The 23,910-nt window shown below is 44.4% G+C and overlaps 1 protein-coding gene across 1 annotated transcript in view; it reads left to right on the forward strand.

Annotated features, from left to right (window-relative positions):
- Positions 1-21,436, forward strand: part of GRIN2B (glutamate ionotropic receptor NMDA type subunit 2B) — a 394,378-nt gene extending 372,942 nt beyond the window's left edge. The window contains exons 11-14 of the mRNA XM_087814778.1: positions 12,194-12,354; positions 14,312-14,499; positions 16,956-17,194; positions 19,580-21,436. Of these exons, the coding sequence (XP_087670904.1) occupies positions 12,194-12,354; positions 14,312-14,499; positions 16,956-17,194; positions 19,580-21,436 (2,445 nt within the window). The remainder of the gene's footprint in view (positions 1-12,193; positions 12,355-14,311; positions 14,500-16,955; positions 17,195-19,579) is intronic.
- The last annotated feature ends 2,474 nt before the right edge of the window (positions 21,437-23,910 follow it).

The following is a 23,910-nucleotide window of genomic DNA, read 5'->3' on the forward strand; positions in this document are numbered from 1 at the left end:
AGCCACACATCTTTTTAACAGTCTCACCTTAAGGGTAGGTTGAGGGAACACACAGGATGATTTAAGGATGAAACTCAAATGCCTTAGTCCTTAAGCCTCTGTTTCATTCCATCTCCATGTTATCATAATGATCTCCAACTTTGTCACATTTTTGGTGCCAAAGAAATATTCATATGCTTTGTCAAGTCCTAAATTTGACAAGCTCTTTTGGGATCTGAGATCTGATATATTTTTCGAAAGGAAATGGAAAAGGTGCCAGGAAAGATGTCCTCAGCTGGCATGAAGACATATTAACTCTTCATTCACCAAGGATGACAGAATGACACTAGATCTGAGAAACATTAATGCTCAGCTGTGTGTTGCATGTTATGCATTAACCAGTAAGGAGGGTACCTTGAATTATTTTTTAATATAATAAATATATCTACATTTGTGCTATTAATGCTATTAAATTCATTCATTCATTCATTCATTCATTCATTCATTCATTCATTCATTCATTCATTCATACCGAGAGCCTACTAAGGGCTAGGTACTGTTCTAGCTGCTAGAGAAACAGCAGTGATCAAAACAGACAAAGATCTTGTCCTTCATATCACCTACATCCTAAAGGAGGTGGGACAAAGAAAACAAGGTAGAAAGGCAATTATATACAATTAAAAGGTGTGAACAGCTACAGAAAAAAATAAAGCAGAGGAGGGAGATAGTGAGTGTTGGCCTAGGAGTTGCAACTGTAAATTGTGTGGTGAGGGAAGGCCTCAATGAGAAGACTATCAAGTCTGACCTGAAGTTAGTAGGGGAGTGATGGATATCTGGGGCTTTCAAAGTAGAGGGAAGAGCAGACTAAGACAAGAGTTTGCCTGGTGTTTTCTGGAAACTATGAGGAGGCCCCTGAGGGATGGGTGAGGGAGAGTGCTATGAGATGAGGTGGTGGGGATGAGCTCGGCCCTGCCACTTCCTCTCCTGCCTTCTTCTGAAACGGACTCTGCCAAGGCTTCCATTTGGATGGCTTTTTCATATATTCCTCCCATTATATTTTTTCTGAAAATAAGCCGGACCCTTAGTCATTTCTCAGTGAACATCCCTGCTCCAGCTTCTCTGTTCCCCAAACCATATGCTTGAGCTGAATAATGATACCTAAGTGTTGTGGTGTGCACACGGCGTCCTTCCCCAGCCTGACCATTCAGCGTGCTCTACAGCATGGCTTCTCGCTGCACCAGCTATGTTCCACGTTCATTCTTTCCAACTTCGGTTAAGACGCTGTGCCTGGGTCCTTCTGCATCTTAGCCTGTGCCATTCCCCTTGCCCCGAGTGCTCTGCCCACACCTCTGCTTGTATCATCTCCGCCAGTCTCCATCTCTGCGCCTCTCTGTAGCCTCCCCATCACCATCCTCGCATGATGATCTCCACTTCCCCTAGACTTCTATGGCCTCTGCTTCCCTTACATCCCGTTTGGAGCTTGGCATACTCATTCAGTCATGGGATTTTTCTATTCTATATATGTTGCTTGAGCAGCTGTTCTATGTACTTAGAACTCTGTGATGTGTTGTAGAGCTAAGTGTGAGGCTTCTGCATTTGAATCCTTGCTCTGTTAGCTTCTAGCTCTATGGCCTTATTCAAATTGCTTATCTCTCCGCATCAGTTTCCTTGTCTGTTAAATAGAGATAATAATACCTACTTCATAGGGTTAATGGGAAGATGGATGAGTTACTTAATGTGTGATACATTAACATAGATGTGTTAGCTGCTGCTGTCATTATATTTTCATTGTTATTTCCAACTGAACTGTAACTTAGGGGTTATAGCTGTTGCTTTATTTCATTTCAGATATTCATTACAGAGCTCAGTGACTTATGTATGCACGGATTATACCCATTAAGTGTATGTTGATGACATATTTTATGGTCAGACATAAGATTCTGCAAAACACCTAAGACTTTAGGGTCCAGGTTATGTCATAGTAAATTAGTATAGGAATACTTGATCTACTAGCTGAGGGACCAAAGCTCAGTTAACTCGGATGAACTATAATGCCATTATCTGATTTTATGAAATACTTTAGGAAATATTTATTAAGGCCTATATATCCAAATTTTGTAAAATATAAAAGAAATAATTGCTTTGCTATGAGGGAAACTGGTACTTAACTAAATTCCAAGAATCTGAAGAACTGGTGTGTTTTTTTCTACAATCTCTTGTTTTGGCCACAGCAGGAGAGGTTAGAGACAGGAGAAGAGGAAGTTCCATTCCTTCCATCATCTCCTCCCATCTAGAGCCTGCCATAGGAACCCCAGCTCCACCCTAAGCTCAGAGAAGTGAGGGGCACGTTCCCCAGCAGCACAGCACCCAGAGTTGTGAAGACATTCTTACCAGGCTTCTCACATCCAAGCGCAGGGTTCTTCCCATGCCAACTGAGGTGTGTTTGCCAGTGTGGACAACCATAGCACTAACAATAATAAGAAGAAAGGAGCAGAAATGACTAAGGTATTGAGTGCCTACTATATGGTAACTCACTTTCTGGTAGTAGAAAAATGCCATCAGGTTCTCCAGGGGCCCAGGAAGGGAACTGAGTTCATTTTGGCAATTTTATTTTATACCTGTATCTTCTAACCATATTCTGTAATGTTACTGTTATCACAATTCAGTCACCTATTCTGAATGAATTTGAACAATATTCTCTCCAGTGAGTAATGTACAATGAAATGTAAAAATAATTATTTTTCCTCCCACCTCCATCCCCAATTTTAACTTTCACGAAAGTAAGTCTGACTTTCAAATCCGTTGCTGCACCTACAGCCAGGTTGTCCCATTGGTAGGATGCTGGGTGCCTAGCCTGGGCCCCAGGTTTTAAAATGGAGGATTTGTAATGAAATGCTATACCTTATTTCTCCTCCTAGGACATTGTTGAAATTCATTTTCAAAGTGTAAGTCACTTACTGAAGATAAATGGTGGAGCTCTGGTTTGAGCTTAGATCTCTTGAACCCATAACTCATGCATTTACTTACTGTTTTATCATTAAATTGCCCTTTCAATGTGAGTACAGGCTACCTCCACTTAGCCATCTGCTCTGGGCATTTATGGCCGTGGAACAGTGAAGATCAGCTTTCAGAAAGTCTGTGCTTGTGGCCTGGTCTGACCTTCTTCCCCCTTTGGGCAAACAAGGGATCCTGAGGGGAGAGGAGAGAGACCACTTCCTCCAGCCACCTCCTCCTGTCTTCAGACATTGCTCAGAGTCTGAAGTCACACACACATGCTACTGCATCCTTGTTAGGCTGTAGGGTATTGTTATGGGAAGATGGAGTAGCAGAGAAATCATAAGAAAATAGTTGCTGTACTTACTTTAGAGTTCATGGGAAAATTGAGAAGATCTAGAGAAAAGAAATACAAAACATTATGCACTGTGGGGTGGGTGGGGTGGAGTGGGGGACACATGACCCAGCACTCCCACTCCTGGGTATTACCTTAAATAAGTGAAAACTTATATTCACACAAAACCTGATACATGAATGTTATAGCTGCTCTATACATATTTACCCCAAACTGAAAGTAACCTAAATGTCCTTCCGTGGGTAAATGGATACACAAACTGGTACATTCATACAATGGAATTCTATTCAGCAATAAAAGGGAATGACTTACAGATACAAGCAGAGCATGGATTCATCTCAAAGGCTTTATAAGTAAAAAAGCCCATCTCAAAAGGTCACATACTGTGTAATTCCATTTATTTGACATTCTGGAAACGACAAAACCATGGGGCTAGCGAACAGATCAGAGGTTATAGGTCTGGGGAAGGTGATTATAAAGGAGCAGCTCAAGAGAGTTTTGGGGGTGATGGAACTGTTTTGTGTCCTGATTGTGGTCATGGTTACAAGATTCTATGCATGGTTGGAATTCATAGAACGGATGGGGGTTTAGTGTTTCATAAACACATGTTCAGTTGGGGAAGATGAAAAGTCCTGGAGATGGGTGGCAGTGATGGTCTCACAACAGTGTGACTGCGCTTAATGCCACAGAGCTGTACGCTTCAAAATATTTAAAATGGTAATTTTTATGTTATGTTTATTTTATCACAATTTAAATGGGTGAATGAATAAATATCGGGTGTTCCAAAAAACGTATACACATTTAACAGCTGATACTCAATTGATGTTTCTTTTCAGATTTAACTCATTGGAATTAATAATTATTCAAAATGTGTATACATTTTGGGGAGACACCCTGTATATAGATAAATAGAATAACAGAAGTCATAGAACTGTACATAAAAACAGTACGTCAATAATTAAAAGGCATTATGAAAACAGAGGGTACTGGTGGGAATAATGGGAACAAAGGAGGGTGTTGGGCAAGTGAGAGAGTGGTCCCTTCAGAATTCTGACGTTCTGCCACCCCCTCATAATTGGTAACACAGCCAAAAGCAGCCCTTGCATCCTAAGCCTCCCCACTTTTTCTCTTGGGTGCCTCGGAGAATTGAGTGGCATTTGGGCATTGATTCTTTTTGTGATTCGAATGTAAAACCAGGAGTAACGGAATGAATATTTATGTTTTGAATTGTTGAGCTTTGAAGACAAAAGCCCCCAGATTCTGTGTCTCCTGCGGATGGACCCTGCAAACAGGATGTACCATATCGGTCTCTGCAAGGTCACGGTGCTGGTTTATCCTAATCTGCATGTGCTGATCGGACTCTGAATAAATGAAAAGAGCCATTTTCCAGAGGAACCAACTACCTGCAGAGGCATCTGCTTGCTCTCTTCATTGTAGTGCAGATGCTTTCATTTGTGTGCTGTCATTCACAGGATCTAACTCTGACTGACCTTGTTGGGACCTGGTGGTCAGTACAAGAGCCTGGATGCCATCAACATTTAGGAGAGTTTTTGTTCTGTTTTCAGAACCTGCTCTTTCTAATACAAAAACTCAGTCTTTACATGGCCAGAATTCTTCAGTTGCTTCTTATAATGATGATGATGATGATGATGATGACATTAATAATAATAGCTAATATATAGTGTACTTTTCATGTGCCAAGCACTGTGCTAACACTTTGCCCAGGTGAACTGGTTGAATACTATGAAGCATGGGTGGGCACTATAATTAACCCCATTGTGCAAATGTGGAAGTAGGCACAGAGAAGTTAAATGAGTTGCTGCAGGTCATACAGCAATCAAGCAGCGGAGCTGGAATTTGATCTCAGGAAGTTTGGCTCCAGAGGCCCTGCTGTTTCTTATCCCTTCCAGCATGGATGCTACACTCCTTTGTACAGAATTCAGCTCCTTTTGTGATCCAGCCCTGCCTCCCTCTTCAGCCTCATTAGGCTCTTGCAATGACAAGCTCTCGTGGTCTGTGATCATGCCCAGGCTCTCTCACAGTTCTGTCTGCACAGACTGTTGCCTCCATCTGGAAGCCTCTTTGCGCCTCTTGTCTAACTGGAAAGCTCTTCTTTCAAATCTTAGCCCCGTGCTACAGCCTCTGATCCTGTTCCAGGACAGTGCCTTTTGTTCCGTGCACCCATTGCCCAATGGGCACGTTGCTCCGCACCCATCACATTGTTCATTGCCCCCTGGCCACACCAGGCTTGTCCCCTGATCAGGCCTTTGTGTTTGCTCTTCCCTGGGCCGATACACATTCCCTGATCTTTGCATGTCTGGTTCCTTCTCCTTCTTCAGTCTCTGTATAGATGTCACCTTCTCGGAGAGGCCTTTTCAGGACAGCAAGTCGAAACTTGTCCTACCAACCCAATCACTCTCTCTTCTCTGTAATAGCTGTTTCCATTTCTCCATAGCACTTCATTTTCACTATGTGAAATTATCTGTATTCCAGTTATCTATGGCTGCACAGCAAACCACTACAACTTAGTGGCTGAAAGCAAGAACCATTTCATTATATTTCACAATTTTGTGGGTCAGATATTTAGGCAAAACTTGGCTGAGTGATTCTTCCACTTCACGTGGCATCTATTGAGGCCACTTGGTGTTCAGCTGGTGGCTGGGCTGGGCTGAAAGGTCCAAGATGACTTCACTCTAATGTCTGGTACTCTGGCTGGAAAGGCTGGAAGGCTGGGCTCAACTGGGACTATGGACAGGAGCACCTACATGTGGCAACTCCAGCATGGTGGCCTTGGGGTTGTTGGACTTCTTAGAGGGTGGACTGCTTCCCTCGAAGCGAGGTTCCAAGAAGCCCAGGTGGAAACTGCAAAGTTTCATATGACCTAGCCTCAGATGTCCCAGGGGGTTATTTCTGCATATTCTATTGTTCAAACATGCCACCAAGGCCAGGTCAGAATCAAGGGCAGGGGACAAAGACCTCACTTCTTGATGTGAGTAGTGGCAAAGAATTTGTGGCTGACTTTAGCCCATTACATTAAAATAAAAAATGAAAACACACACACACAGGCTTATCTGTCCCCCTTCTTTACAACATGAATTCTTTGAAGGCAGGATCTTACTCTTCTGTAACACTGCATCCTCGGCACCCAGAAAAGTATCTATATGTGGTAGATGCCAATAGATACTTGCTGAATGTCTGTGTGAGTGAAAGAATAAATGAATGGGCAAATGAATTAATGCAAAAGTAAAGGAATGAAAAATTGAATTAATGTTTAGATCTCTGACAACCTGGTATGGAAACTTCTTAAACACAGATTCTGATATTTTTTTCATCTTTTATCCTCAGTTCCTGATACAGTCAGTCATCTATGCTAATAGATGCTTGGTAAATATTTGCCAAATGAATTAATGCATTTTAATTATTATAGTTAAAGGAGATAATATGACTTATTCCCAGCACTTACATAGGTGTTGAATTAATAATGCCATATACATAGAAAAATCAGTTTACATATTTATTTAATAAATAAAATGAAATGGAGCAGATCCCCGCTCCCCTGTCTTCTTCCCCTCTCCCTTTCTCTCTGTAACAGGCTGTGTAAGAGGCTCTCTAGGGAGAAGGCAGCAGCCATAACAGCCCAGAGCTCTCCAGTCTGATCACCTTTGGGTGGGAGCGGAGACCTTTACTCCTGGCACCTTTCTCCTTGCATGACTGCCAAGACTAATTCACTTTGAGGTCATTAAGATGGGGGCTGAGATGATGACCCAAACAGCTCGAGGGGCTGGGTTCTGTGCTCCCTGCAGCTCTCCAAGAGGAGCAAGTGAGATTACAGTTCTCTTAATATCCATTGTTTTGCCCATGTGCAAGTGTGTGCTTACAGTAAATGCTGAAAGCCATCTGTTGAATCCAGAGAGGGAGTGGGAGTTGGCATTTGATATGCCGTCACTCCCCGGTAAGCAGGGGTAGGGCTCGTGGGCTAGCATTTGAGCCTGCAGTGGAAGGCTCAGCTCCTGGGGTTCAAGTCCTCCTACTTCACCCCATGACCTCGAACAATTTACTTGGTCTCTTCAGGGCTTCAGTTTCCTCCTCTTGAAATGGGACTGATCCCTACGGCACCTTGCTTTTTGTGTTTTTATTTCCCTATCTAAATCTGTATTTTTACAATCCTAATCTGGGTAACTCTAGAAACAGATTCCAAGTTTAAGGAAGCCCTATTTTGGCCACAGGTGACTCATAAGAAGTACTGCATATGAGCTTCAGTTCTATATCCCACATATGAGTGAAATAATTTGGTTCTTAGCTTTTTCTGACTGACTTATTTCACTTAGCATGATATTCTCAAGGCCCATCCATGTTGTGGCAAATGGCAGTGTTTCATCTTTTCTTATGGCTGAGTACTATACCAATGTATATATGAACCACATCTTCTTTATCCAGTCACCTATCAAAGGACACTTTGGTTGTTTCCGTGTCTTGGCCATTGTCAATAATGCTGCAATGAACATAGGGGTGCACATACCTTTGAGAATAATTGTTTTCAAATGTTTCGGGTAGATGCCCAGAAGAGGGGTTGCCAGGTCATATGCTAACTCTACTCTTAATTTTTTTGAGGAACCTCCATGCTGTTTCCCATAGTGGCTGCACCCGTTTACATTCCCACCAGCAGTGAATGAGGCTCCTTTTTCTCCACAGCCTCTCCCACACTTGCGATTGCTTGTCTTGCTGACAGTACCCACTCTAATAGGTGTGAGGTGGTATCTCATTATAGTTTTGATTTGCATTTCCCTAATGGGTAGTGAAGTTGAGTGTCTTTTCACAACCCCCAGAGGGAAGGGGGTAGGGGGGAATAAAGGGTAAAGGGGAGCAGCTAGCTATATGGTGACAGAAGATGATTTGACTTTGGGTGATGGGCACACAATGCAATATACAGATCATGTATCATAGAAATATACACTTGAAACCTATGTAATCATATTAACCAATGTCACCCTAATAAATTTAATAATACTAAAAAAAAATAAAGAAGTACTGTATAAAATTCATTACTTTAAAATCAGTCAATGCTGATCTCCTTGATGCATTGGGTTTGAACTTTTTCTGAATTGATTCTTGGGGTCCTTCCTGTTAAATGGATGTTAAGACTCCTGGGTCTGGACAGTACTAAATTTTGTCTTTTTCAAACCCCAGAGAGCATGGACTGCCTCTCAGGTTAGAGAAGTGCCACATAATGCCTCGTGGCTTGGGGTGTTTTGTTGCAGGGCATTTATTGGAAGCATTGGCTATTTGGAAGATTATTTTTAAAAACCTGTGTTTTATTTAAACCTCACCAAGCTGGGACAAGAATTTTCAAAGGAAAAGGCAAACTCACTTCTCCTTCTGTTTTGGCTGATTCTGGGGCGATGTACTCCCTCCCTGTTGGTCCCCAGACTGGCCTAGTTTAAGGAACAAATTACAGAACAAGAGTTTTCAATCTTAGGGAACATTGCCTAACATAAGACAATTTTAGATGTTAGAATTTCATCCATATAAAAGCAGTTAATAATTTTGAGACTCCACCATGTGCCAGATATTGTGTTAAGTGGTTTCCTATACATCATCTTATTATTCGTTAAAAATAATACTTTGAGGAAAATGGGGCTTTGTGAATATAAGTGACTTGCCTATGTTCACACAGCAGAGACAGAGCTGAAATTCAGATCCAAATCGTTTGCTTTCCACAGGGCTCTGCCTTATTCTTCCAGGGCTCCTGGTTTCTCTGATTGTTTTCTTAGGGAAGGTGCTTTAATGATAAGAGTCTTGCTATGTTCTTCTTTAATTCCTTTAGTTTTTTAATTGCTTTCATTTATTTTCAAATATTTTCTCTCAGTCACTGGCCTGTCTTTTCATGATCCTGTGTTTCTCAAGAGAAAGCCTTAATTTGATGAAGTCCAGTTTATCCTGTGTGTGTGTGTGCGCATGTTGTGCTTTTGGTGTTGTATTTAAGAAATCATTGTCTAACTCAACATAACAAAGGTTTTTCTCCTAAAAATGTTATAATTTTAGGAATTATATTCAGATATAAAATCCACTTTGAGTTTATTTCTGTATACCTTGTGAAGTGTGGAATAGAGTTCTGTTGTCTGGTTTTTTTTGCATTTGGGTATCTAATTGTTCCTATACCATTTGTTGAAGACAGTCCTATCTCCACTGAATTACCTTTGCCACATGCATGTGTTGGTCTGTTGGTGGGCACGCTGTTGTGTTACGCTGATGTCTTTACTATTTCTATTCTAATGCCACACTGCCATGTACTATAACAGGCCATGAGGTCAGGTGATAGAAGTCCCCCCACTTTGTTCTTCTTTTTCAAAGTTGTCCTGTCTATTTGACGTCCTTTATCATTTCTTTAGCTTTTACTTATTTGGGCATATGATTATAAAACAGCATTTAGAAATCTAAACATAAAGTATAAAGTTACTAAAGAGTAGTATGGAAACTTTCCATAATCCAGCTTCTCCAGGAAGTAAGGCACTCTGGGTACCAGATTCCATTTGGTTAATCAAAAGTTGTTTCATATACCTTACATGGATTGCTAATTTTCTAAAAACTAGATTATAATAATTTATACCTGAATTGTGTTGGACATGATTTCAACTTTCGTTGATGTTTCAGAAGATACTTTGGGTTCTAAAGCGTCTTAGTCATTGTGAGCATTGGTTGCCATTGTCTTGGAAGAGTGGAGAATTACTGATTAAAGGGAATTTATTTTGTTATGTTGCTGCCTGCCCTGGTATCTATTCTACTTTTGACTTGGAAGATACCTTTTTTCAAATATCTGAAGTTCAATAATTGACAGTGATGTACATAGCATTTTGGTATCTGTCTCTTTCAACAAAGCATATCCTTGTTCTTTTTAAATTTTCTATCTGCTAGAGACAGTGAGGAGTACTATTAATAAGCCAGTTGGTCCCCGATAATGTTAGCCATCATGGCCACTGTGTGACAGTAAGCAAACTACTTGTCCTCTTTGGGCCTTAGTTTCTTTGTTTGTAAAATTAAAGGTTTGGACTAGTTAGCCTTGAGTGGCTCATCCAACTCAAAAATTCTTTGACTCTTTTGTAATGACTTATAGACTTAAAAATCACAACCCTTTTCAAAATAATTAAACAAAAATTCTTAATGGCAAAAAGCACAGTGGTATGTCAGACTTGGAGCTTTTGAAGTCAGAAAGTAATGATCTTTGATTCATTAGATTGCCTAATACCACTGCATGATTCTACTTTTGACTATGGCCAATTCTGACCAATTAAGATGGCATTTATGGGTCCTGGTACTGTGACATGTTGTGGCTCATGTACTCTCATATCCTGAGAAACTCTTGAGCTTCTCAGATCAAAAGAAGGAGAAAGAATGGCTCTAAGTCCAGGCTACTCCAAAGGTTCAGAGGACTCCTGAGTTGGCAGGTTAGATTTTCAAATGTATCTCCTAAGTATGTGGTGTATAGTATTGAAACCAAGAAGACTTTTAAAAATATCTACATCGCTTCTTATGCCAAGGAATAACAGAGCTACTCTGGTTATATTCTATCTGTTCATTGCTATACTAATAGAATGAGAAGCTTGGAGAGCATTAAGTTTGATAGGGAATACAGAATATAAATATGAATTAAAATAATAAAAGGAACACTCATTGAGCTATTTATTGAGCACTTACTGTATGCAAGGTGCTGTGTGAAGAATTTCTTATACATTATATCATTTAATCCTCACAATAATCTTGAAAACTCAACATTATTGTCTCCTTCTTACACGTGAGGAGATGATGCACAGAGAGTTCACGTTACTTGCACAAGGTCACACAGTAGTAAGTGGCAGAGCTGGTCATCAATTTATATCTGTCTCAATCATGGAGCTTAAATTCTTAGTGACTACATCAGAAACTAGCTCTCATAACCTACCTCATTCAGAGAGTAATGGAATTTGTAGTATGAATTACAGTGCTCTAAACCAAGAACACCAAGTACTGATGGGTCACTTTGGGGTTGACTTAATGGAAGAAAGAACTCATGGAAGGTTTCCTGAGAAATTGCTTTGAATTACATTTTGAGACAAAGACTATGAATTGACCTAGAGAGAAAGGTGAGTTCGTGCTGAGGGGACCAACTATAAAAATACAAATGAACAAATGATGTGTTCAGGGAGCAACATACAGACTTAGTCATTGCAGAAAAGAGCCAGAAATAAAGCTGATGTCATAAGGTGAAAATCCAAGAGATTTCACTTTGTTATGGTAGGCACTAGAGAGCCACTCTCAGTTCTTAAGCAAGGTAAGGAACCTAATTACCTGATTAAAACTGTATTTGATTTTAAAATTTATCCTATAATTTATGTAGGATAAATATGAACTATAAATTCATCAGGGAAGGTCAAGAGAAAATTTCTTAGTAAAACATATTTGATACCAAACAAATTATTTTCAGGAGTACGATGTAGCTCGCCTCATCAAGGCCCTGTGGTCTTAATAGGGCAGTGACACTATATTTAGGCCCCTAAATAAGAGGCCTGGAAGCAGATTTTACACAATGTTCAGAAATAAAGGTGACTAATGCACCACAGCATGTTTCCGTCATCACTGGTATTGTGTAGTATGCATAAAAGGAGCACACAGGGGTTATAGATTAAAGTCAGGGAAATAGCTCTCAGCAATCTGTAATAAACTGAGTTGAACTGAAGTCCGCTTTTAGATAGCAATTGTTGCTCTGGGTGAGGACTAGTGTATTTAGTGAACTATAGTTGGGTCCGTTCCATTATAAATCCACTAATGCTAACTTAGTATCTCTTCGCATTTTCTGAAGCATTTGCTTTCTCTCTCTTTCTGTCTCTCCAGTTCCAGAGACCTAATGACTTCTCACCCCCTTTTCGCTTCGGGACGGTGCCCAATGGCAGCACAGAGAGGAATATTCGCAATAACTACGCAGAAATGCATGCTTACATGGGAAAGTTCAACCAGAGGGGTGTGGATGATGCGTTGCTCTCCCTGAAAACAGGGTAAGAACTGCTTCCAAGATCAGGGTCTGTGGTATCTTCCTCACATTTATTAAACACACATTGAATCAGATGTACTATGTTGGGGTGCCATACGAAGTTACAGCAAAGAAGACTTCACTTGCTCTTCACGTATTTTCACATTAAATTTGATAGTAGATTTTAGGTCAGTGCATAAAGATTCCTATGCTATTATTTACTTATATGTATTTTTTTTTACAAATTATATTCTACTTGCATCAGTGTCACTATGAAACAGGAGTTAAACAGGTGTAAAAGTAGAAGCGAAGAGTCAATGATACGGCTCAGGTGGTACGCATGAAATAAAGACCTGTGGACTAAGAGGTGAAAATGATGATTCTAGTATCTCAGAGACAAGGGAGAAAACATTTTTAGACAACAAACAGTGAGAATATGTTGACTGATCCCCCGTTCTGGCTTTTTGGTTTTTCTTGGATCCGGCGCTATACTCTAGAAAGTATTTGTTCTTTAAAAGGAGCTCATGAACTGCAATGTGCTGGCTTGCATAACCCCAGCTACACTGATCTCTTTACTCATTTGGCCTCCAGAAACCACAGCTGTCAAATAAAACAGACAGTTGAGCATTAAAGATGTTGTGGTTTGGGGGTCAAGGGGTCCTATAGCTGATTTCCTATATTGCATGATAATTAGCAGCACTTGGACCTCCTGGTGGCTTCCGTTCTGGAAGAGCCACCCTGGTGCATGGTTATCTAAGTACTGTTATTTAAGTATTTCGTTATGTTATAATATGTCTCTCTCTTGTCACCATAAACTCAGAGCAGATTTTATAAGATGGGATTTGAACTTGGGGGTGGGACTAGGTTGGGTAGTCTGGCCCTTGGTACACCCACAGTTATTAATCATAACAGAGCTTTGTTTTTTTTGTGTGCCACCTTTTATAGGGTCCTCATGGGCTTTTTGAAATATGTTGTGTACCGTATCATACCAGAAAGAGCTTATTTTTTCCTTGATGGGGGAATAAAGCTAAATTTACTTACACAAGTAAAGGGGATAATGCATGCTTTTCCCCTTTTCTTGAAGACCTCTCTATTACCCATATGGTTATGTCTAAATTTCTTCCTTTACCTTTAATGTGCTTACATGTTGGTTTAAATATTGATTTATACGTTCCCACTCTTAGCCCTAGTCTACTCACCTTCCTACATATTCCCTTCTTGCAAAGCACAATATACGGGGGTTGTGAGCACATGAAGACATAGTTTATTCTTGTATTATTATTTACTTATTACTGTATTATTTACCATACAAAAACTGTAAACCTACCTTTGCCCACCCCTGTATAAAATGAGGTCCTCATATATGCTTAGGAATTTGAGGGATCTGAGTTCTTCTATAGGTTGCATTCTCTTGTTAGTTTCACACATTTGCTCTTAACACAAGCCTGTGCTGCCACCACCTCAATTATTCCTTTTTCCTTGTGCAGCAAAGCAGAATATTGAAACCTTTCTGACCACAAAAATAGCATTGCACAGCTATTGAAACACATACACCTACACTTATCCCTGCTCTGGACTGTAATGAACTGGAAAATGAAAAATGTTATATAAATCTAACCCATGCTATTTGTTGTTATCATTGTGATGGTTACTTTTCATTATTTCTGTTATTATTTTTATTGATTCCTTTTTACTTCCTCTCCCTTTCAGACACAGCTTATGAGTTGGCTTCAGGCCTAACTTACACTCTCATCATTCCCAGTAGGAGGGAAAGAACTCCTCTTTTTGACTTGAAATCACAATAAAGAACAGCCTGGGATTCAGGCTTTAGGTTCTGGCTGAGTTCCAACTTGAACCTTTATTTGAACCAATTCTCCCGATAGTTTTCTGGAACCCTGCTGCTTCATATTAATGGCCCCATAGGTAGTTCTGTACTAAAATTCCTCCACTGGATTTGGTTTGTTTGCTTCTTTCTTGCACAGGAAGCTGGATGCCTTCATCTATGATGCAGCAGTGCTAAACTACATGGCAGGCAGAGATGAAGGCTGCAAGCTGGTGACCATTGGCAGCGGGAAGGTCTTCGCTTCCACTGGTTATGGCATTGCCATCCAAAAAGATTCTGGGTGGAAGCGCCAGGTGGACCTTGCTATCCTACAGCTCTTCGGAGATGGTGAGTTAAAAAGAGACAGTGACTTCTTGGCCTCTTCTGATGGCTGGCCAAAACATCAGCCCTTCCTTCTCCATTCCTCTCACCCCTGCGTTTCTAGCACTTCTAGAAAAGCATGTCACAATACACTATGAGATTTGGGGGTCTGTATTAGTTTCCCAAGGCTGCCACAACAAAGTACCACAAACTGAGTGGCTTAAATAACAGAAATACATTGTCCTATAGTTCTGGAGGCCAGAAGTCCCAGATCAAAGTGTTCATTGGTTTCCTCTGAGAGCTGCTAGGGAGAATTATCTCACCTCTGCCTTCAAGTTCAGGTGGCTTCTCCCTGTGTGCATGCTTTTCCTTTATGGGTATGTGCCTGGTTTCTCCCCTTTTAAGGGCATCATTTACATTGGATTAGGGGCCCACTCTATTCCAGAATGACCTCCTCTTAACTAATTACGTGTGCAATGACTTTATTTCCAAATAAAGTCCACATTCCAAGGTACTGGGGGTTAGGGTTTCAACAGATGAATTTAGGAGACACAATTCAGCCCAGGACAGGGTGAAAGATGGGGCTGAATATTAAAGTAGTTGATCAAGGAGGTATGTTTCACAACTGCAGGCTGTAATCAAACCTCCAGGGAGTAAGAGAGGCTGGTATTAGATGTTCCAAACAAGCATCTCACATGTGGCCAAAGTGGATGGAACTTTGGAAAGGTCTCTGCTCTTTATGTGCCCAGAGAAAAGGCAGAGGAATCCTCTACTCATTGTCCCCTCTCTCCCATCTTGCTCTTTTAGCTGGAAGAGGTGGGAGGCAGACACCATAGAGCATTCCCCAGTGCCATTCTGGCAGCAGACCAAGCAGCCAACTTGCTTTGAGAAAATCTCATCTCCTATTTCATTATAGCATGTCTTCTGCATCCCCTTTCACTTTTTGTTCAAAGGACCTCCTCCTCCTGTTAGCCTCACAGAAGTTAATTCAGTTACGGTTGAGCAACTTGACTCTACTTAGCCCCACAGGTCATCAGCCCAGAGGTTCTCTAAATTACTCTTGCAGAATCATTGCTATTAGGGATGAGATAAGAGGCAGGAGAGCACAGCTGGATTTTAAGACTCCAGGTGAAGTTCGTTGCTCCACTACTTAGGAAAATCATAGTTTGATCAAAGAAATGAATAAAAAATGAGTTGATTAATGTTGGAAAGAGGAAGGGTAATAGCTGGAGTGTTAACCGGACATTTTGGTGTAAGCGCTTCTGAGATTTTAGCGTAGCTGTCACTGAAAGGCAATAATGGAGCTCTGTCTGTCTCTGAGGAAGAGCAGCAGTAGAGATGATTTGAAACAGTGACCAAAGCTCTAGTCAAATCACACAAAGTTCTGATTTTTAACCAAATCAGACCCAAACCGAAACAAACAAGCGATTTCCTTCACGAGATTTTCAGAATGTTGCTCGTCTAGAATTAGATGCATTCCGGGGCGCGTGGTTGCCTTCATTTGCCTCGATTCTCTACCTTTCTAAGTCCTACATCCAGTGAAGTGGGTAAAGGTTATCGAAATCTGACACGAGTTGAGTTTATCAACGCCCCCTCGAACAGTGTTAAAAGGAGGCAGGTCTGACTTTATTCATGCCGACGTCCCTTTACTCCTAATGTCTACGCTTCCCTCTGCAACAGAAGGCGAGTGAGTCTGAGGGTCCCTAGGCAATCGGTCGGTCTCCTCTGCAGATCTCTGTCTCTCCTCCGCTCACCCAGCTGGCTTTGCACATGTGTTTAAGAGCAGCTTTCTGTATCACTTGTTTGATGACGTTGTTCCCCACTGTCCATAGAATAAAGCGCTAAGTGCTCGGTCTGATGCTCAAGCGCTCAGCAGTCCTGCATCAGCCTTTTCTATTCAGCTGCCTTTGCCACTTGTATTCTACTTTGAACTGCTCCGCATCCCTTTCCCTAAACAAGCCTTCTGTTTTCCCACCTTCCTCCCAGTGACCCTGCTATTTCTGCTGCCTGGAGTGCATTCTCATACAGTATAAATTAAACTTCACCCATTCGCCATTCCCACCTCCAAGTCTTATCTCCCCCATGAACACCTACTGGCCACCCCACCCACAAAATTACTCTCACTGATTTGAACTCCTGTTATCTGCATATAGCTTATCATATTGATTATTTATATACTAATTTACTCTGAATAGTTAATGGAGAATAGAGTTAATATCTCATATCTTTGTATTATCTGCAGTACCATCATTAATTTTTCAATGAATACTTGTTGAATATACATTATATTTATATATATATATATACTTATATGTATATAATGGTATTAATAAAATGATTGTTAACTTTCTCTATTAATTTTCTTTCTTTATGTCTCCCTGCCTCTTATGTTTTTTCTCTCTTCCCCAATACCCCTCTTTCCCCCTTGTCTTTACTCCCCTGCTCTTTTCTCTCTTTACCTATTCTTTCTGCCCCATTTCCAGGGGAGATGGAGGAGCTGGAAGCTCTCTGGCTCACTGGCATTTGTCACAATGAGAAGAATGAGGTCATGAGCAGCCAGCTGGACATTGATAACATGGCAGGAGTCTTCTACATGTTGGGGGCAGCCATGGCTCTCAGCCTCATCACCTTCATCTGTGAACACCTTTTCTATTGGCAGTTCCGGCACTGCTTTATGGGCGTCTGTTCCGGCAAGCCTGGCATGGTCTTCTCCATCAGCAGAGTAAGTGGACTGATTTAGGGGCCCGGAGCCTGTAGAAGACAGCTTAGTCTAGCACTGTGCAAAGTGGAGAGACCCAGAAGGGCACTAACTCCAGCCCGTGCTGCTAAAGAAAAGAAACCACATCACGTATGTTTCCCCAGGGGGCTGCGTGATATAATTTCAAGTCGTTTGAAAAAAATCAGGTGATGCTACTTTTTTCTTCCTTCAAGAAACAGCTTTCTGTGTGGGGTTTGGGCATTTGGTTCTCAATGAGAACTGGAAGATCTATCAAAATAAAAAATGTGGCCTTTTACCAAATACCTTTCATCACCATTAGTTAATTCTGTATAGTCTGTGATAATCATTTAATCATTTTTAAACAAAATTATATTTCTATTCAGATAGAGAAATGTAATATGTCTCTCGTATTCTAACAGACAAAGGCATATTGTTGTTTTATTGTTCCTCTTTGTATTTTAACCATGCGTGAGTTTTGGGGAGTTAAAGAACTTAACAACCTTTAGAAAGAAGTCCTAACCCATAAGAAATTTACATTCCAGAAACTTCCTTAATTGGAGCAAAGCATAACTCTGAAGCAGTTCTTTATTTAGGCTTCTTCTATGTTTCTAGTCCAAACTGAGGATTTAAAACAGTTTTGAGAATGAACAGAAGGCCACAGGGAAGAGTAAGAAAAGAGGAGGAGGGATTCTGTTGATTTTGTTAATAAAGTTATGGGACTCATTCATGAGAGGTGAACTCAAATGTCCTTTTTGAATAGAGATCTGGGTTTCAGATATAACCAACTTTGGCTCAAATGGAGCTATTTAAGAAAACGGATTTGTCAAATTGCTCCATCTTTTGCTCATTTTCCTGTAGTATTTTAGTGATAAAGAACAATTTCCTCTCTGGCCGTTAGTCGGTTCAGGCTATTCAATAACATGGGAGCAGGAGGGTAGAATCTGTGGCCCCTGAGTCATGTAGTTTCTTTGTGTGGCCTTCCCTAAGGTCCTAGATAGGGTGATGGCAGAAACAATGGGGCTGGTGACCCCGAATAGGAATCCCATTCATAACCCTTCTACATAATCAAATGTTTGGCATTTTCTCCCGGCCATAATTACGGAGGGTTAGAAAGGAGGCCTGAGAAAGAAAGTAGAGTAACCTTACCATGAAGATCTATCTCACTGTGTCCTCTGGGTCAGTGAGGCTCACCTCATCCAAACCTTTCTTCTCTGCTCTTAGTGTCATTTTCTTTCCTACCTTCACTCCTCTCATGCCCATCCATCAGGACAACTTCCCTTTTTAAATTATTCCCCTTCTTTTAAAGACACAATTCAAACAACCTCCTCTTCAAATAACAGGGAGGAAAGTTCCAAATTTGTCCACCTTTCAAGGCAGGGAGCAAGATATGAGTAGGAGTTTGGCTTGACTTTCAGACTTGAACCCAACCCATTCCCTCTCCTGGGTGGTGTTCTTTAAGGCTCTGTACACAGGGATTTCTCGATCAATACTAATTTGCCAAGATATTCATTATTTATGATAAGATTGAGTGAGAAAGTATAAGAAGAAAATCAGGAGCCAAAGAGAGAACAAATGAGAGAATTCAACAAGGAAATTATTTATTCCTATTTAGTACTCCGTATCTGTCCCAATTCTTAACCTCCCACTGTGTGGGCCACAGCAGGAGAAAAATCTGTCTTTGACCCTAGGGCTTCCTGATTCTCTCTGTGAATTTGGTTCATGCTTGGCTCAAGAAGAGAACTACTCAGCTGTTATTTGGTGATCAAAATTCTAAAAGCTGCTCAAAATTTGTCAGAGCTGGAAAAGAGTGGCAACTGTGAGCTCCCAGCTCCAATGTGCTTTCTGGCCAGCCAGGGTGGAGCAGGCTCAACATCTGTGGAGCATTGCTACTGATTTCCAGGAGGCTGTCAATATACATGTATATGTACGTATACATATATACACATATACACATATATACATACACACACACACACACACACACACACACATATATTGCTATTGGCTGACACCATGGCATCATCTTTAAGATGCGAACACCTGGACATAAAAAGGAACATCCACGCAAGCAAATGAGGGCATCAAGGCAAGAATGTCATGTCTTGTGATTTTTATCCTGTTTGCTCCAGTGGGTGCCATCATGTGCCCACTCAAATAGCCAGCCAGGCCCGGCCCTTAGCTCATGATAGGACACTTCTAAAGTGCAAGGCGAGGACTCCCGCAAGCTTCTAGCCACATCTTCTTAGGAGCATGTGAGCCTCTCTACTTCATGTTTTCCCTGGCTTTTCTTATCTGCCATTAGTCGGGGAGGCCGTGGGGGCGCGGGGGTTCTTCACAGTCGCTTTCTGGCCTTCCCGGAGCCCTAATCCGCCCCATCCTGTTCCCCAGGGCATCTACAGCTGCATCCACGGGGTGGCCATCGAGGAGCGCCAGTCGGTGATGAACTCGCCCACCGCCACCATGAACAACACGCACTCCAACATCCTGCGCCTGCTGCGCACGGCCAAGAACATGGCCAACCTGTCGGGCGTGAACGGCTCCCCGCAGAGCGCGCTGGACTTCATCCGCCGCGAGTCGTCCGTGTACGACATCTCCGAGCACCGCCGCAGCTTCACGCACTCGGACTGCAAGTCCTACAACAACCCGCCGTGCGAGGAGAACCTCTTCAGCGACTACATCAGCGAGGTGGAGAGGACTTTCGGGAACCTGCAGCTGAAGGACAGCAACGTGTACCAGGACCACTACCACCACCACCACCGGCCGCACAGCATCGGCAGCGCCAGCTCCATCGACGGGCTGTACGACTGCGACAACCCGCCCTTCCCCACGCAGCCGCGGCCCGCGGGCAAGAAGCCGCTGGACCTCGGCCTGCCCGCCGCCAAGCACGGCCCGCTGGGCGACCTGTACGGCAAGTTCTCCTTCAAGAGCGACCGCTACGGCGGCCACGACGACCTCATCCGCTCCGACGTGTCGGACATCTCCACGCACACGGTCACCTACGGCAACATCGAGGGCAACGCGGCCAAGCGGCGCAAGCAGCAGTACAAGGACAGCCTCAAGAAGCGGCCCGCGTCCGCCAAGTCGCGGCGCGAGCTGGACGAGATCGAGCTGGCCTACCGGCGCCGGCCGCGCTCGCCCGACCACAAGCGCTGCTTGCGGGACAAGGAGGGGCTGCGCGACTTCTACCTGGACCAGTTCCGCCCCAAGGAGAACTCGCCGCACTGGGAGCACGTGGACCTGACCGACCTCTACAAGGAGCGCAGCGACTCGGCGGGCGGGGGCGGGCCCTGCGCCAACAGGCCGCACCTCAAGCACGCGGCGGGGGACAAGCTCGGCGTGGCGGGCGGGGTGCCGGCGCCCTGGGAGAAGAGCCTGAGCGGCGCCGAGTGGGAGGAGCGCGCGGCCGGCGGCTTCTGCCGCAGCTGCCCGTCCAAGCTGCACAACTACGCGGCGGCGGCGGCGGCGGGCCCGAACCCCGGCCGGCAGGCCTGCATCCGCTGCGAGGCCTGCAAGAAGGCGGGCAACCTGTACGACATCAGCGAGGACAACTCCCTGCAGGAGCTGGACCAGCCGGCCGCCCCGGGCGCCGCGCCGCCCGGCGCCGGCCCCGCCAAGTACCCGCAGAGCCCCACTAACTCCAAGGCCCAGAAGAAGAACCGCAACAAGCTGCGCCGGCAGCACTCCTACGACACCTTCGTGGACCTGCAGAAGGAAGAAGCCGCCCTGGCCCCGCGCAGCGTGAGCCTCAAGGACAAGGGCCGGTTCGTGGAGGGGAGTCCCTACGCCCACATGTTTGAGATGCCAGCCGGCGAGAGCGCCTTCGCCAACAGCAAGTCCTCAGTGCCCACTGCCGGACACCACCACCACCACCACAGCAACAACCCCGGCGGCGGCGGCGGCTACATGCTCAGCAAGTCGCTCTACCCCGACCGGGTCACGCAAAACCCTTTCATCCCCACTTTCGGGGACGACCAGTGCTTGCTCCACGGCAGCAAATCCTACTTCTTCAGGCAGCCCTCGGTGCCAGGGGCGCCGAAAGCCAGGCCGGACTTCCGCGCCCTTGTCACCAACAAGCCGGTGGTCTCGGCCCTCCACGGGGCTGTGCAGGGCCGTTTCCAGAAAGACATCTGTATAGGGAACCAGTCCAACCCCTGTGTGCCTAACAACAAAAACCCCAGGGCTTTCAATGGCTCCAGCAATGGGCATGTGTATGAGAAACTGTCCAGCATTGAGTCTGACGTCTGAGAGGGAAGAGAGGCCGCGGTGGGCACGGGAGGGCGGGGCCGCGGGGCGAGGGGCGCGCAGCGGCGCCAGCGGTGGCGGGGGTGAACTTGGTTCCCATTTGCTCCTTTCTTGTTGTTTTAATGTATTTATGGGATCCTGGAGTTCTGATTTTTTTTTTTTTTTTTCCGGAGGGCAACCCTGGTGACCAGCACCATCTCCCCTCCCTTTCCAGTGCTCCCTCCTTCCCCCTCTGCCGGTCGTTCCTGTTCCTGGGAGAGGGCGCAGTGGGCTGCTCAGGATGGGAGGCCTGGAGGGGGCAAAGGAAGGGGCTGCTGGCGAGCTTCCTCCTGCGTGGAAGGACTCTGTCCCCCGCTTTGAGTGAAGCCGGCAGAAGCCGAAGGAGGCCATGTGCGCCCAGGAGAGCCTTCCCGAGCCCGTCCGCACGTTCAGGCGGGGCAGCGAAAGCTCTCGGGTAAGGCCGTTTAGCACACTTGCCTGTGAATGAAGGGAGGCCTTTGCTAAAGTCTTGTCTTGTGGCTTTGATGGCATCTGTTTGGGGATCATGTGCCAAGCAGAGGCGGGGAGGCCATTTGTGTTGGTATATAAGCCAAAAACCGTGTTTGCTTCAATGTCATGACATTCAGTAAGCGAAAGGTCGGCAGCCGGTGACATCATGGCAATCTTTCACAGTGCCTTAGAGGCAAGAGAGGGTGGGCTGTGTGTGCACGTGTGCCCAGGTGCACTGGCGCACGTGTCATCTACACACACGTGGAGTCAGGGGCCTATACATGCAGACAAGGCAACCCTGACTCGTGTTTCCTTCAATGTCCCTCAGCAGTGTGCTTGTTTTGGCTTATATACGAACCGAGATGGTCACATGTCACCTGCATTTTGGCTGTCTCGCCCCTTCGCCCTTCCCAGGTGAGGAGAATGGAGGTAATGGACAGAGAAGGTTGTGTGGTCTAGACGAAAAGGTGGTGAGCAAGAGCAAGGTACAAAAGGAATTTCTCCAGCTGCCAATACTTCCAGCTGGTTTTGGCCAAGAACTTTCCAGGAAGGCTAAAGGGAAATAGAAGTAGCCATGATCTTTTGCCCACACTAGAGAGCAAAAGACTCCATAAAGCTCTCTTGAGCTTTGGACCTTTCAGCTGGTCACGGTTTGTTCGGGGAGGAGCTAAGTAAGGCTCTGAAAAAGGGAGGAGTAGGTTGTGGTAGGGTAAGTGAGAGAGGGGGATGTTTTCAATGCTTTGATCCCTTCTTACTTAACCTGGAGCTAGGAGAGCAGGCTTGTTCCCTCAGAATCGATCACAGCTGACAGGGAACAGACAGGTAAGAGGAATGAGCTTGCTCATGAGTATAGCTCAGGAGGCACGGAGGGAAGGGACGGGATTGGAAGTGGGGAGGGGAGGGGCACACCCCCGCTACCCCGTTGGGTCTGGCTCCCTGAGAATGTGACATTGAGCCCAGTGTGAACACCCTCCGTAGAAGCCCTTCCACCTTCCTGCAACAACGCCTCCTTTCTCTCCCAGAGTGTACCATTCAAGAATAAAATATAGACATCTAGAAAAACTCCAGGAATGAGGGTGCTGGCAGATGTGATGCCCCTTTCACTAGAAGTCGGAAACTTGAGAAGGGAAATGAATATTTGTCACTGCCGGTCCTGAAACTCTGGGTCAGCTCCGCTGTCCTGCCGCCCTCCCCTTACCCAGGTGGCAGCCACAGAACCCGGGTCTGTGTGGAAGCTTGACTGCAGGACCTCCATGTTGCACACAGGACACATAAACCAGAAAGGTGCTCATCCCCCTCTGGAAGGAAGCTGCCATGTCTCTTCAAGTCACACCCTCCAGGGCTGCTCTTTGCCTTCTGTTTGCCCCGACTCACCACCCTTCCTCTTTCCCCACCCTCGACTGCGGCCCCCACCCTCTTCCTTGATTTTTACCTCAGTATCTTTCATTTTAAAGCCAACCGAAGGCCTTGTAAAGCTTTGTTTTCTTTCTAAAACGAACCTGGGGGCAAGGGGCTGAACCTCTCACAAATTTGGAGAGAGGAGCACGGAGTGCTTTACTTTAGATTCAAGGAAAGACTTTGAGAGAGAGGACAGAGGGTGTGAGGTGTCTCCAGGAGGAGGAGGAAGGGCCATAGAAACATTGCTTCACCCTGGCTCTGTCCAAGGTCAGGGGCTCCTCCCCTCGCTCTTCCTCTTACCTCACCCCGTTCAAATAAAAAACCAAACCAACTAACCTAGCGAACAGCAATCTAGAACAAAGGGGGCTCTGCTGGTCTCCACTGGGGACAGAAATCAAGATGGTGTTCATTTCACATGTAAATATTTTGTTTTCTAATTAATTTTGTATAGATAAAGTGTTCTCTTGTGAGTGTTCAGGGTGTTGGGCTGAGGGAGTGGGGTGGGGATGGGAATGAAGCGGGGGAAGTGTTCTGTTACGGGTTTTCATTTTCCATTGGGGAGGTTGTTTTGTATGGCTTTTGCTTCAGGA

The sequence above is a fragment of the Miniopterus natalensis genome, chromosome 2 (assembly GCF_054644295.1).
Source record: "Miniopterus natalensis isolate mMinNat1 chromosome 2, mMinNat1.hap1, whole genome shotgun sequence".
In the NCBI taxonomy this organism is placed as follows: domain Eukaryota; kingdom Metazoa; phylum Chordata; class Mammalia; order Chiroptera; family Miniopteridae; genus Miniopterus; species Miniopterus natalensis.